This window comes from Ambystoma mexicanum, chromosome 3p (genome assembly GCF_040938575.1).
Source record: "Ambystoma mexicanum isolate Mex_15411 chromosome 3p, UKY_AmexF1_1, whole genome shotgun sequence".
NCBI classification, from domain to species: Eukaryota; Metazoa; Chordata; class Amphibia; order Caudata; family Ambystomatidae; genus Ambystoma; species Ambystoma mexicanum.
The window spans coordinates 931,691,806-931,707,657 of record NC_090925.1 but is presented as its reverse complement, the minus strand read 5'-3'; the positions used below and the strand labels follow the sequence as shown (position 1 = coordinate 931,707,657).

Genomic DNA, 15,852 nt, shown 5'->3' with positions numbered 1-15,852 from the left:
AGGTATAGTACTGGGACAGTCGCAAGGGCTATTTAGAGTGGGCCAGAGGGATAATGGAACCACTTCAAATAGTTTTAGTTTCTTGTCTTTTGGGCTCAACAATGTGGAGTCTGGCTTTTGGGTACCTGACTTCACTCAAGCTGGTGTTTGAGACACTCATGTCGTGCTTTACCAATGTCAAGACGGCATTGAAATGGGTCGAGATGAGGTATCTCAGGGGATCGAGTTGGCATTTGAAACTGCTTGAGTCGGCGTTGAGACAATGCTTCTGCTTGGTCGAGTCAGCGTTCGAGTTTTGTTTTGGAGGAATTATTTTCTTTGACCTTCAGGTGGTCTCTGGGTGATGCAGAGGTTATTAGACTGGATATTTATTGTGTTCTGTAGCTTGTGCAGTGCAGTTACCTTTTTCCAAAGACCATGGTAGAGGTGTTTCAGGTGCAAGATTATCTTATAATGTTATAATTGTTCTTTTATAACACGCTTAATACCAAGTGGTTTCTAAGTGCGGGATTGGTATCTGAACCTATGTTGCGCAGTGTTGTCTTGCTTCCAAGACAAACGTGTTTCCCCTGAGCTATCCCTCCCACCCCCCACCTAAGGATGAGGTGAGATTCTCAATATTTCTGTTTTGTCAGGGTTGGGTTTTAGGTAGTCGGCCATCATTCATTTATTCACCTGATGCAGTTGCTGGGGGTGGTGCTGGAGTTTGTCATCTATAATTTTGTATATCATTTGTGTGTCATCCGCATAGTTGTAAAGGGTGAGCCCATATGCTTTTGCGGTCACCCAGGGCGGAGGGAGCAGCCAATCGGGTTCCGTGGTTTGCGCACTATAACCGCTGGTTCCACAGAACTTGCATACTGCACCGCCATCTTCTCCCCGCCTTACCGCTTTCCACTTACCTGATTGTGGCGGCGGCTCCTGCTGCCGCCACAACAGCTTGCCTACAGCTTGCCTACATTTCGGTTTTCCGGCCACAATGGAAATGAAGAGGCGCTCTGTACAGAACTCCCCCTTCCACACCCATGGCGGCCATCTTGGCTTTCACCTGCTTCTCACTGACAGTGAGGTTCTGTTTCCACCCTCCTGGCCATCTGTTTTTTTTCCTGCATATGTGGAGTTTGTGCCTGGCTGCTGACCATTCCATTAGGTAGGTGCACTTTCTGTGCATTACTGCACCTCCAGGGGAATTATTGAACCTGAAAAATCGAAATTGGAAAAAAAGAGAAGAAAAAGCAAAAAAACGAAATTTGCATAAGATTTTTAGAAAGGACTGTCTTATTTGGCATTTTCGTTGTGCTGCCATTTTTTGAGCTTTTTAATACCTGGAGCTGCCTTGCTATTTTGAAAGCACAAGTTTTTCCCACTATTGCCTGCTCATTTCACTGTTTTTTGGCCCTTCCAAGATGGCTGCCGTGTTTTTTCTTGTTGTGTAGGCAGGCTGTGCTGAACCACCTCTGCCTATGCTGCACTCCCATTGGTTGCTAAGTCTTCTCTTCCATCTAATCAGGGACCGGCAGGCTTTAGCTGGCCCTCTCAGGAAAGGCCCAGTTCTAAGGCTCCTGTCCGCTACCGAAACGCTAATTGGGGTCCTCCCTGCACCTTAACCACAATCATGCTGCCACCTCACTCCTTTAAGAAATCCTAACTGCCTTGACTTTGCCTCCTCCAGAACTATGGGTTAGTTCCCTCCTTATGGACTCACTCCTACCGCCTTTGACTATCACTATTCTTTCTGCTTGTTACTCCCATGTTGTCATCCTGACGCGCAGTGCTTCCTAAAACCCTTTGCTAACATCTGATTTCAAGATTGAAAGGTCCAATCTTGCTGTTTTTGCTTTGTGCTAAAAAGTCAAATCTTGCTGTTTTTGCTTGGTTCTAAAAAGTCAAATCTTGCTCTTTTTGTTTGTGCTAAAAAGTCAAATCTTGCTCTTTTTGCTTTGTGCTAAAAAGTCAAATCTTGCTGCCCATTGCGAAATTCTCTGTATTTTGCTTGTATACTGATGCTTCTCTGTAACTTGCCAGCCCAGTGACCTCATCACTCTCTTTTTTGTCCCACACCTACCTGCCTTAGCCCCCCCCAGTATCTCCATCCTCTCCTCGTTTCCACCCCCATGGCTCTTTCTGTTTCTCCTATCTTTTCCAACTACTTCTCCATTGACTATCTACCCTTCTCACTAAGTCTGGTAGGAAGAAGTTCAAAAAGGATATCTTGGCCTCTAACCCTGGTCTTCCTATCGTCGACACCTACTCCAATGCTTCCTCCAGACAGACCCTCACCGACATCCTCTTTGTCGTTCCTTCGCCAGATCTATGGATTCCGCATATGATCTCTGTGCTCTGCCCTATATCCTCCTCTCCCATTAATGGTGGCACTCGCTGGGAAGTTCTTATGGCTTCCTTCGACTCCTCTAAAGTCATCATTAATGTCTACCTAAATGGCACTGTCATGGTGCAAGGCCCTCAGGCCAATCTCCTCTTCTTTGATAGGCGCTTCCCTCACCTCATCAATTTCCTATCATCTCCTGCTGTCCCCTCCCCCATTGGCTACCTTGCCCTCTCTCTCCTCCTCTGTCCCTCCTAGGGCTCTTTCTCCTCCGCAGGGCATATCTCTGATCTGTACCCCTCCCCGGAAGGTCTTTAAGGCTAGAAACCTTCTTCATATTGCCACTCTCAACTCTTGCTCTGCTGTCATACACTCCTGACATCTGCCACCTCCTTGAAGAACTAGACCTTGATGTCCTTAGTCTTACTGAGACATGGTTCACGGGCAGCTATGTCACAAGCTTTGACACTCTCCTCCCTGATGGCTACAAGATCCTCTCAGCACCCAGATCCTCCCGGTCCGGTGGGAAGAGGGGGGTAGCCCTGATCTTTCCTGAGTCGATCCCTGCCTCTATCATTCCCACTCAGACCTACTCTTTTGAATGCCTTGTCTGTAGGCTTTCTCTCTCGCCTACCCATTCTCTTACTGTGGCTACCATCTACCAGCCTCCTGGTCAAATCACCTCATTTCTCTCTGAGTGGGCGGACCTCTCCTCCTCCCTCCTGGCCTCTACCACTCAACTCCTCCTCCTCAGTGACCTCAATATACATTTAGACTCTCCTTGTTCTTCCTCTGTACTCTTACGTGACCTCTGAGACTCCCCGTCCCTGTCCATCCTCCTCTCTGGCCCGACTCACTCTGCAGGGCACACACTTGATGTCTTGATCTCCTCTGACCTCCCCCTCTCCATCCCTCTGACCACTCCTCTCTCCTGGAGCGATCACTTCTTCCTCTCCTCTCATCTCTCCCTCTCTTCCCCCAAGCCAAGCTTACCCCTTACCCCAACACTGCCCCCTACCTTCTCGGACATCCGGCCCATGAAGCGTGTGTCAGTTGAGGCTTTTGCCGCCACTTTCTCTCCCCCCCTCCACCTTTGGCTGTCTCACATCCTGACACAGCCCTGTCTCTGCTCTACTGTTCAATTTCTGATACTCTTGATGCTCTTGCCCCTGTCATGAGGACCCGTTTGAAGTCCAAAGCCAAGTGCAATTCCTGGTATGACTCTGACCTAGCTACACTTAAACGTAAGTGTAGGGCGGCTGAGAGGAAATGGAGAACTTCCTGTTCATCCTCTGACAAACTGGCCTGTCGCCTGCTGCAAAGGCAATACCGACTCTCGGTCCTCACCAAGAAGAGATACCACATTCAAGCTTGTGTCTCTGCGGCATCTAACAACTCGGCCAAACTCTTTAAAATCTGCAAGGAGCTGGCCAACCCTGCTGCAGTCTCAACCCCTTCTGCTGCCTCCCAGGCTCTTTGCAATGCCCTTGCCTCTCACTTCATTTCAAAAACACAGGACATCCTGTCCACCCTCTCCACCCACACCCCTCTTCTCCCCTCTCCATCTGTGCTTGCTGACTCTCCTTTAGCCACCCCCACACCATCCTTCTCGTCCTTTCCTCTTTTCTCCCCTGACGAGGTCGCTAGACAAGTCCGATCTATGAAAGCCTTGTCAAAACAGGTTCATCCCTGTTCCTCTAAAACCATCAAGGACCACATTGACACCCTCGCTCCGGCCCTTGCTGATTTTTCCAACCACTCCTTTGCCTCAGGATCCTACCCTCCCCTCTGAAGCACTCCCGTGTGCATCCTCTTCTTAAGAAACCCACAGCTGATCCTTCTTGTCCAGCTACCTATCGCCCAATTTCCATTACTCTCTTTCTGGGCAAACTCCTGGAAAAGTTGGCCATCTCTCATTCCAATTCTGTTGGCTGTCTCCATGACCACCAGTCTGGCTTCAGACCTGCCAGAAGCACGGAACCTGCTCTCCTGAACATCCGTGAAGATCTGCTCTCCAACCTTGACTCTAACATTCCCTCTGTCCTCATCCTCCTCGATCTCTCTTCTGCCTTCGACACGGTCAACCATACCATCCTGCTCAACCGTCTCCGCGAAAACCTGGGTATCACTGATCAGGCTCTGGCCTGGCTGACCTCTTTCCTCTCAGATCGACCCTCCCAGGTCCAACTTGGGTCCTTCCTTTCATCTATCTTCCTCTCTACATGTGGTGTTCCCCAGGGGTCTGACCTCTTTCCTTGGCTTTTCAACCAATACTTGGCAACTCTCGCCCACTGCATTGCCACTTTCTGCTCAAATTTCCAGTGCTACGCTGGCGACACTCAACTCATTTTCAGGCTGCCCTCTGCCACCTCCTCTCCCTCTCTCATCTCTGATCGCCTAACTGCCATTCAAGATAGGTGTGCCACCAATGATCTTTGTCTGAATGCCAGCAAGACAGAGATCCTCCTCATTGGCACACCTTCACCATCCTTTCCCCTCACTCTCTGGCCGGCCTCCCTTGGCCCTCCTCATACCCCCACCTGCGAGGCTAAGAACCTCGGGGTCAATCAAATTTCCTACTGCACCTCCTCAGAGGTACTCTGCCTTTCCTCCCCTTGCCCCAGAAGCTCATAGTATCCCACACTTTGGTTCTCTCTAGGTTGGACTATTGTAACAGCCTCTTTATAAATCTACATGCCTCTACTCTGCGCTCTCTGCAACTAATCCAGAACAGGACTGCAAGACTTGTCCTTTCCCTCAAACCCAGGGATCGTATTTCTCCAGCTCTGAAACCTCTCCATTGGCTCCCAGTGGATGCAAGGATTAAATTCAAAACCCTCTGCATTGTCCACAAGGCTTTCTGTGGCCTGGGTCCAAAATACCTTTGGCTATCCCTCTGCAAATACCTCCCCTTTCGAGCTCTTTGCTCCTCTAACTCCAACTCCCTCAGGGTCAGTTGTTTTTCAAAGAAACGAGCTGGGGGTAGATATCTGTCTTTGGCTGGGGTCTCCCTCTGTAACAGCCTCCCTGCCACTCTAAAACTTGAGGAGAACCATCTCCGGTTCCGGAAGCACCTCAAGACCTTCCTCTTTTCTTTTGCCTTCGCTCCCCCTCTCCCCTGCTGATCTGTTCTCTCTTGGCACCGTGCACCTGGCCACCCTCTGTCCTCCGGGCCCAGGTACCTGCTCACCCCGCCACCCTCCCGCACTGCCTCTGGGCCACCCCTTGCACTGGGGTCTGTATCTGTACCCATACAGCCCCCCTTTTTCTTCCTGCACTTATCAGACCTACCCTGTCTGCTGCCTTAAACCTAGCACTTGCAAATTGCTGGCTGCACTACCACTGTTTGTTGCCTTTATTATGTATGTGTTGTTATTTATCTGTTTCGCCTGTGCTTTGCACTTTCCACTTCTCCCCCTTCCATGCACTTTTCCCCTCCCCCTCTCCCATGCACTTGCGCGTCCTGAACGTCACTGGGCGTAGTAAGATCGCTGTTTTGTTCTCCCCTGTTCCCCTTCCTTGCCTTGTCGCGCTCTGAAACACTTGTGTACGAGCACGATGTAATAAAATATAAATATCAATATCTTTGCAAAGTATTCTTATTCAAAGAATGAGAGGCATGCAGCAGCCTGTTCTTTGAATGAAAATTAAATACTTTTTTAAGACCTTGTGTTACTGCTTTTGTAACCCGGGGTGCTAATAGTGTTAGTAACACGTTCCATGAGCTGTACATAGCGCGGGTAAACATCCCAAAGGCCTTCTTTATATGCCCTCGCTTCGCTCAAGCCTTTAAGTCGGGCTGCCAGTCTGTTTACAGAACGCGTTACTTATGCAGCATGAGATTTACTAGTTTGATCTACATTTCCACGCTTACCTTTTAAGGCCTGTCAACTCAAATGCTCCTCCCAGACCACATATTGATGAAGAGCTGGGTGACTGATAACATAGCAGGACCCCAGCAACCGTGTGAGCAGATGGCTGGGCTTGCTTTCACTTGATGCATGCCCTACACTTAGAGATGCAGGTGGACGTATGCTTGCAGCCCAGCTCCCCATCCTCCCGCAGGGATACTCCCTGCTCCCTGAAGGAGAATGCGTTGATGAATATGCTTGTTGCATCCTGTCCTCAGCAGGATTAGTCAACTCATCCTTAACATTTGGAATGTGAAAAATATTCTAGTTAACAATGATGCTGAAAATTAAGAGATCGCCTTTCCTTTTTTTTTCTAGGTGTGCCGAAGAAAGCCGATTCCCACTTTCACGCTCGTCACAGCAACCAAAGAGGCTCCCACTCAAATTCTCCATCCCCGACCTTCTCGCTGCCTGACCCAGACTATTGCCCAGCCAACACGCTAGATGCCCCGCAGCCTCTACCCAGGAGGATGAGCCTGGTACAGTGAGATATAATTAATGTTTTACTTGTTCTCGTGAACTTGCCATATAAACACAATGAGCTTAACATGTATCACACAAATGCATCCTGTGAAACTGAAACATATGGATGGGTATTCCTACTTCACATCAAGGGGCAGTTTTAATGGCATTCCAGATTTCATATAACAATGTAAGGTATTGTTTAGAAATGGTGGAAGAAGGGATGACGGGGAAGGGTCTTGGTGTCACTGTTTTGTACAGGTAAATGGTTTCCCTGAATCGACAGTCTTACAAATACATGTATGCATTGCTCATGGAGAATACTTGTGCACATCTGACTATGTTAGCAGATCTGAATATCAAATCAGGACATTGAGAAATGTAAACACAATATATGAACACTCACGTTTATGTACACACTAAAGAGCAAAATAAATGTAAGCTGGTAAAAGGAGATCATGCGATGCACATTAGTAGTGATGGTATTTCAGCACAATAATGTTACACAAATAATTCAAGTCATCAAACGTTTCATCAAAAACGGTACAAAAAGCAGAGACAGTAGATAATCAACAACTTCAACATAGCTTTATTTCGGCACAGATGTCACAAAAGCACATGATAATCAATACAAAAATTCAAACACAATTAGATGCACAATAACTAAAATCAGAAAATATAAATCAGTTTGGTCATACGCGCATAAAAAATTTGGCACAAAAGGCATATACTGTTATATGCATGAGATCAAAACAAAGATTCAAATCAATTTGATTACATGCAGAGTTTGAATGAATAAACTGAGATATTTTCTAATGACTCAAATTTCAAATTGAAATCGCCTGCCACGTCTATGATACAAATTCTTTTGATTTATTTTTCCAAATGTCCCAGTTTTCTTCTAGGATATGCATTACGGATAGGCCCACATTACGACCAGGGAAAGTTAAAGATCAGCTAGCACCATTGACAGCGTAGGCCAAATGGATATATGATGTGCTTGAATGTCATATGAATCAAATTTCAATATAGAGCATGTTTCCTAAAAGGCTACTTTCAGCCAGATCGCTGCACCCCCACTCGGCGGCCCTGTCCGTCAATATAGAGCAGGTCAGTTGCCCGGGTTTCTTGGAGGCAAATTAGATCCAGTTGCTGAATGAATTTGGACCATTCTACATCATTTATATTTTCCTAAGGCCAGCAATCTTCCCTGAGAGAATAGATCTATTCTGATGACTATTATTCCCTCCATTCATTCACGGGGACTCGACGGCAATGGAGTTACATCCAATCGAATTCCTGCTATTGATGGTTGAGTTTGCCCCCAAATCCTTTAAAAGGGTTTGAATTTCTAAAATTAAGTTATTTGCATTTATTATTGGCACTGTGGTAATCACATATTTTTTAGCAGATGGTGCTGAGAATTGTTTTGGGCTTGCTTTACGTTTAGCCATAGCGATAGTAGTACTATATTGTCAATCACCTATTAACCAGCAGTATACAATAAATATAATGAAAATTGAGCAATAAAATCAAGTGCATATGACCATTGAATTAAGATAAAAAGGTTATGGGTAAAGGTTATAATGAATAATAGTAAGCTAAAATCCCTAATAGATCACTAATGAGCTGATATTTCAGTACTTTGCTAGTGGCGATGGGTCTAGCTTTGTACATAAGGCCCATACCCTCTCCCACTCTTCCAATAGTCACATAAGCAGCGTGGTCTAAATTCAACCTCCTCTTCCCGAAAAGGTGGACTTTTTTGGAAACTGGGGGTGCCTGGCATATATACAATCCCCCAATCACACCCTTCAAGTGCCAGCCATGCTCTTACTATAAGATCAGACAAAAATAATGTTCTTTTCAAAGTATGATGGATGGGGGCACTGGGCAGCGTGACACAGTTAATGTATCAAATATGTAAATGTATTCAGTTTTAGGCACTACCATAGTCTCACAACTTTTGGGATCGGCCATAATTCACCCACAGTAAAAAGAAGAAACCAATCAATCACCAGAAGTCTGTCTCCAACCTCCTTCAAGGTCTCCTGTGCGCTCTTAAGTTATTTGGCTTTATACTCATGGCTGGAAGCTTAGTACATCGAAGAGGAAAAGTCAATGTTGTTTTCTTTCTTCCATAAACAGTGAAGCCAGCTGGATGAGCCATACAGAAGCATGTTTCCATCAACTTCTGTAGCAATTGGTACTAATGGCGCTACGTTGTTCTAGGTGTCCACTCCTCCATTACACCAACTGTAGTCACACTTGTTTTCACAGAGAATGTACATCTCTTGGCACAAATGTATCAGAATCCATTCGTTGGGGTGGCTTTTAATGTGTGCGAGTCAGAAGTCAGGGGTATGATGGAGGAGAGAAGGTCTTGACAGTTAACCAAGTTTATATAGGAAGTTTCATTCATTACCTCGCAGTAGGCTCCTCACAGTGGAAAACGGTAAAGTGTTGGAAAGATGGCGTGCCCTCATGTAAATAAAGTTGCTGTTAACTAGTGGGTGGTGTATGGGCTCGGCAGTGCTTTCTGGTGCCTCTCTGTTGACTCCTGGAGACTGCCGTTTCCACCCTCCCTTAGGCACCCTAATCATTTTACAATCTTTTTGTTGTGTGAATCAGTCCTATACAGCAATGTCTAGAACCACTTAGTTGTGGAATTGCAGTCAATAAACCAGATTATGTTTAGAGCATCTGGATACTTGCTGCGTAAATAGGAATGCATCAGGACAAAATATATTTCAAAGACCTGACTTGTTAATGAACAAATCAAGGAACTGAGTAGATGACCATCTTGTGGATTGTTAGTGCAAGAGATCGGTTTCATCTGCCCTAGTCGCTTGAAGTTGTGTGCGCCAGCAAGGATCACTGGTGTCAAAAAAATTAATCTGGGTATTGCGCTTTTTATTTTCACAACTTTTCAAGTTCCTGGTGAGAGTTCTAGTGCTGTGAACGGTTATGTTCATAGTTTTGTCTTGTTTAACACATGGTGTCTCATTAATCAATGAAGCCTTATTTATAATCGTTCTTTTTCACTTTGTATGTTCAGATGACCTACCTTCTAACAGCTAGTGCCCTACCCCAGTTGTCATGGTTGTATTTGTTTTAACAAGAAACCTTTTTCTTTAAATTCCTTTCAGAAACAGAAGCCTGGTGTGTCTACCATTGTGTGGTTAGATAAATAAGTCTTACATTCTAGTACTAAAATCAAGCTTTGATTTTGTGCCCCTGGCATCTGTTTAACATAATGATATGATATGGTAGTTTATTTATATAGCACCTATACAATGTGTTTCAAGGCGCTTCAAGGCAAGGGAGGGAACAAGGGAAAATACAATGACATTCTTACAGGCCATGAACAGTAAGGATGTGAAATTAACTATCAAACTCGGCCTGACAAGAGCTAAAACATAGATCAGGAAGGGAGGGGGAGAGTGGGAAGGAAATGGAAAGAGACAGGCAACTACTGTACTAGGCCTGATGACATTTCTGGTAGAGCCGGAGAAAAACAAAAGGTGAGGAGAGGTGTGCAGAATGGGAGGGGAGAAACAAAACAAGCGACTATAGTACTAGGCCTGACGACATTTTAGATAGTGCTGGGGGGAATGGGAAGGGCGAAAAACAATGGGATGGGGGAGGAGACCTACGAGGTTGCTATCATACTAGGTCCAGGGACAATTCTGATAAAGTAAGTGCATAGAAGAAAGTAAGGGAAGGAGGAGAGGAGATGGGAAAAGGGAGAAAGGGAGAGGCGGAGAGAAAAGAGAGTAAACAGTCAAAAAGAGTGGAGAAGCAAGAGGAGAGAGTGAATACAAATGCAGAAGTCAGTAGTAACACATAATGTTGCAAGCCAGGATACAAGATGAAGATGGGAACATCATGATTCAGGGCCACCATGAGTACAAGATGCAAAGGAAGTCCAGCATGAGAGTTTAGAAAGGGTCACGCACCGTGAATCATTGAAGTCCATAAAAGTTAAATCTAGCATTGGCCACAAGACGGTGATGGTGAAACCAGAATGTATCAGGACAGACTCCTGCAGAAGTAGGCTGGAACGGGGAGGGGGAGCAGAGTAGAAGAATCAAGTAAAACCTGCAACATCTGTGTGCGAGAAGGGGGGGCACAAGGGAACATAAGAGGGGGACGACAGAGGGTGGGGATGGCGTGTGGTGACAGAGGAGGTAAACACATGTTGGTGCATGCTTACCTGCTGTCTGAGGGGGTCGGGCCCTGGGTGCTCCTGGTCCGAACAGGTCCAAAGAGGAATTGCCCTTTTCTTTGTCTGCCCTTCGCGTCGGACGTCCGGGTGAGAGACGCCCTTGATCTAACAGTTAAGAGCACGAAGGAAGAGGCAGGGCTAGGAAGGTGGGTGGTGCTTACGCCAGGTGACCTAGATCCACTTGCACCTGCTCCCCATCTGCAAAGGAAAAGAGGCTGGAGGGCTCCTTAAGCAGGGAAAAAGAGCGGCAGCCAGGAAGGCACCAGGTGGGTGGGGCTTGCTAAGTGGGGGAAAAATGACAGCTTTCCAGTTGAGCCAAGGTGTCTGACATACCAGATTCACTCTAGGGTTTCAGAGATTCAGCTCTTTGCCTGTCCAGGTCAATCTGATTATCTTCCGTTGGCATTCCAAACTCTCTGGGTTGGGGGAGGATAAACAGGACAGGATGTTGTGTCATTGTGTTTTTGGACACACACAAAACATTGCACTGAGGTCTACCCATAGCTACTGAAGGTAATGCCCCTACTGACGTTGGCTAGGGCAGACGTGCATTGATAAACAACATTAGCAACATGTGCGCCCTGAGGCCTGCGGGCATGTGGCGCATAATAAGAATTAAAATAAATTAATAAATAAATTAGAGTGCCAACGTCAGAGTACATGATATAGTTATTTAAATATTATTTGTAGAAGCCTCATAAAGAGTGCTATATTGTAGAGGCTCGGTCCCCTCTTAGGTGATAAGCCATCAAGTCTGAATAACATTTTTAATTTGTACATTTCTCAATTACTTCATAATTGCCCTGCTAAGCAGCCATGCACATATGAACAGTAACGCATTTACATTAAACAATGATCTTAAGCCCTGATGAAGCTTTATCCGTAAGAAACGTCTAAGCTGCAGTGTATATAATAAATGATGCTTTAGACTATCACTTGCTTGATCACTATGTTCACAGATACAAGCACATAGGGAGACGTGGCATCTTTCATGATGTATCTCACTTGGCAATTACGGTATATGACCATTCCGCAGCCCATGCTGCAGTATCCACACAATATCGCAATTCATATTTAACAATTCTGCATTAACAAAGGGACAGTGTGCATTGCGTCAGCGCCAAGTCCTTTCCTGTTAAGTATACTGTGACGAATCTCATGATGTCGTCACTGCTCCCCGAGGGGGAGACCCTTTTCATGAGGCCAATGAGGTGAAGCCGCTACCTGATAGTCCCCCTGGGGATGGTACTCAGTGCATGGATCTTATGGGGAGGGATTATCCCTCTGGGAAATAGGGAGGACATCAGGAGCCAATGCGGTACACCACACTTTCACCCACCTTTCTTTCCTCATCTCCTTTGCCTTCCCCTGATCCTATAGGTTCCTCTATGTATCTCTGTTATAGCAGTGATATTACGACTGAGACGAGGAAGAGTAGGACTGACTCCACTCGGCTGTCCTCTAAAAGTACTGGGACGAGGAAGATCAGAGCTAATTCCACTGAGTCATCCCCTCAAAGTACCTTGACGAAGAAGATACACAGAGTCCTAACCAATCTCTCAGAAAACTAGATTGAACAATATATTTATCCAGTCACAAGTAGCTTCAAGATAGAAGAGGCACTAACATTGTTGTCATTCCCTCCTCTGAGGCACCACGAGTGGAGATCCTTGCCTGAGCCAGGTAGAGCGGACATTACAGCTGCTGACCAGGATGAAACGGGGAGAGTTCCCAGAGTTCCTACCTACCTGCCTTGCCGGATTGCGACGTGCTGAAAATGAGCAAGGCTGAAGGCTTGGGCGCAGGAGACCGATGCACGATACAGGCGAGCAGGTACGCCCTGCCCAGCTCCACAGGACAGTGGCAAAGCCGCAGAAACCAGCATGAGAACAAGAAACAGCTGAGAAGTTCTGCAGGAAGATGAACTGAGTCCCGAGAAGGAGGCAAAGGACCGGGAGCCCCGGGTGAAGCTACAGGGACTGGCGGGGACCTCTTCCTGGTTCACTCTTACCAATTTCACATTCACATTTATTTTCAATGTTTGCGGGATTCACTTCCCTTGCTGTCTCACAGTTCTTAGGTCAAAGACTTTCGCCTGAACAGGGATTTTGCTTGACCTCCTGGTTGACCACTTTGACCTATCTTGGTGGTTCTCCTAGAGCCTTCTGGTATCTGTAGTTTCATTCAGACAGGGATTGACCAGAGTTTCATGGAGCAGCACCCACATGGTGCTGGCTCTCTTTTGCAGCTGGTCTCCCCTCTACAATATTACAGTTCTTTAAGCTTTTCTCACTTTGCTACTTTGCGACGTTCATTCACCAAAGCCTGATTCTTATCGGCTCTCCCCTTGACTCGCCGGCTGTGATGAACTGCCTGGCATTCCCTTTAACTGGAGTCAAGGCCGGTACCATGGAAGCAGGCGTGTCTCTCGCTCCGGCTTATCAGCATCGATACGCTGTGTACCGTTGACATCTGTTGCAGCACACTTGGGCTATTGTCTCGTATATGAGAAGCAGGAGAAGGGGTCTGGGGCCCACATTTGAGAAAGGCAGAACCTGGCAGGAGAGTACACCAGGGCCGCCCAGTGAACACCCAAGAAGAAGCCCAAGGAAATAATCTGGGACCCGCACGTAAGGAAGACAGCCCTTTGGAGGAAAGTTCTCCAGTGAACTGCCAAGAGAAGTGTGATGAATCCAGTGGAGTCATCACAGATTCCCCAGAGGTGACCTCCTCCCATGTGGCAGGGAAAAGGCAGCCGCTACCTGATCCTGACCGTGGGACGGTTTCATGAGTCAGAGGTGACGGCCCCAGCCCGCAGCAAAGAAAAAGAAAGTGATATACAAGGTTCTGTCTAGAGCGGACCTCGCGGGAAGGGGGCCGAAGGCAAGGCCTATCACTCCAGATAGCAGTGCGGCATGCGCACGCGGAGTAAAGCAGAGAGGAGGGGGCGAACAGCAGGAACAAACTGAGAGGAACCTGAGCCACCCCTGCTGGGAGGAGGGGACGGGGCTGGAGGGGAGTCCCCCTCTGTTCATACTCTCACCTTGACCCTGGGGAGGAGGATTGGGCTGGCGCTGCAACCAGGCCAGGAGGGGAGCTCCTGTGCCCATCCAGGGAGGAACTGTGAAGAAGGGCCCTCGGGTGCCAGTGGAAGGTTCACCCATCAACTGCCAGAAGTAAGGAATATACTAATAGACAAATAAAGTGAACATAACAGAAAAAGGGAAAAAGAAATCAAGAAATGTACAGGGACCACTCCGCACAACACAGTTATGCGTCAGCTGGGTCCCAAGAGGCCACACTGTGACCCCAGAGAGACAATAAGCAGGCAGAGGCCGGGCTCCAGGTGCTGAGGCCGTTCAGACTGGTGGGGTGAGCTGATCTGGGCAGCAAGGCTTTGGGAGTCCCTACCCCCCGGTTGAATTCATCAGACATACTGTGTACTCCCCCAGACAGGTGTCTAGGGGGGTCCGGAAGAGAAGTGCAACGGAAGATATCAGAGAAGGCGTTGAGGCAGAAGCCCGCAGCGTGAGCGGGGCCACCAGCCCCCTGGGGTGTGCTAACAATCCTTCCCCACCCGGGGTACCCGCTATGGAGTAGAGGGGGAAGGTACGAGAGTACGCCTGCCTATCCACTGGGTCGGAGGATGCCGTATCGGCGACTGAGTTGACGGGGCCCAGCTACGGAGGAACAGAGGCGACATACACTGCCCAACTTGGAGGACCCCGTTGTGGGGGAAGAGCATATCAAGGTTGCCCCCGGTGGCAGGCATTTAAGTGGGCACCTGAGGTGAGCCCGGAGACAGTCTTGGGGGGTGAGCGTCCCTACTCGGACGACAGGGGGAATGCAAGAGGGGAGAGAAGACACTCCGAGACTACCAGAGCCCCCCTAAAAGCAAAGAGAACCCTGACTGGAGGCTTACGATCGCTGACATAGAGGGAGGCCATTGATGGCGTGCAGTGCCTGGGCTGCGGAGTCCCGCCCCCACCCCTTCTGGCCCATGAGCTGGAGAAACTCACTACACAGGTTCCAATTCACAGGTGGGGACTGGGCGGAATTGGGCTCTACCCCCTCCTGTGTCCCCCCAACGGCCAACATGGAAGGGGACCCAGCCCTGGACCTGGACCAGTGGCTCGATAAAATGGACCAGAGACTTCTCTCAGTGGAGGACAAGATTCAAGACCTGGAACCCAACCAGGCCTCAGTGGACACCTTGGAGCTTCAAATGGGAGTGAGGCTGGCAGAGCTGCAGAGGAGGGAGGCAGAGACCACACTCAAACTGGACGAAGTTGAGAATAGGGAACGCTGCAACAACGTGCGCTTCTTTTGTTTCCCGTAAAAGGAAGGAGAGACGAAGGGTAACATCAGAGAGGTGAACCCACCATTGACCGGGTGCTTAGAGCGGGAGGTGGCTCAAGATGTCTGCGCTCGGTGCTGGCCCGCTTTCACTATTACAGACAAAGGACAAGGATCGTGGAGCGAGCTTGGAACGGGCACCCAATCAATTACGGGGAAGCCCAGGGCACTATCTTCCAGGACCTCTCAGCTCTCACGCTCATGAGGAGAAGAATGTGTGTCCCACTCACCAAGTGGCTGACTGAGAATGGAGGGCATTATCGCTGGGGATTTCCATTCTCAGTGAACTTTGAATACAACGGCCAGGACAACCGGCTGGCTTTGAAGAATGACCTACACAGAGCTTTGGATGAACTCAGGAGGCAATCACGGCTCAGAGCATCAGCCTCGGGAGAAACCGCTGGATCAGGGGCCCTGCCCGCAAGCACCAGAAATAGACGCATGGCCCGCAAGTATAAAAAGCTTAATACTCCACTGAGGGGCCCCTCGGGCCAATGACCTGCCTATATGAAGGGGACAAGCCTGCTAAATGTCGATGTTGAAATTGAGGGGAGACAGGAGACCAGCCT

At 48.0% G+C, this 15,852-nt stretch overlaps 1 protein-coding gene across 1 annotated transcript in view; it reads left to right on the top strand.

The window, feature by feature from the left end:
• Positions 1-15,852, top strand: part of LOC138581134 (arf-GAP with SH3 domain, ANK repeat and PH domain-containing protein 1-like) — a 1,625,721-nt gene that overhangs the window by 1,463,770 nt on the left and 146,099 nt on the right. The window contains exon 27 of the mRNA XM_069652230.1: positions 6,556-6,716. Coding sequence (XP_069508331.1) covers positions 6,556-6,716 — 161 coding nt within the window. The remainder of the gene's footprint in view (positions 1-6,555; positions 6,717-15,852) is intronic.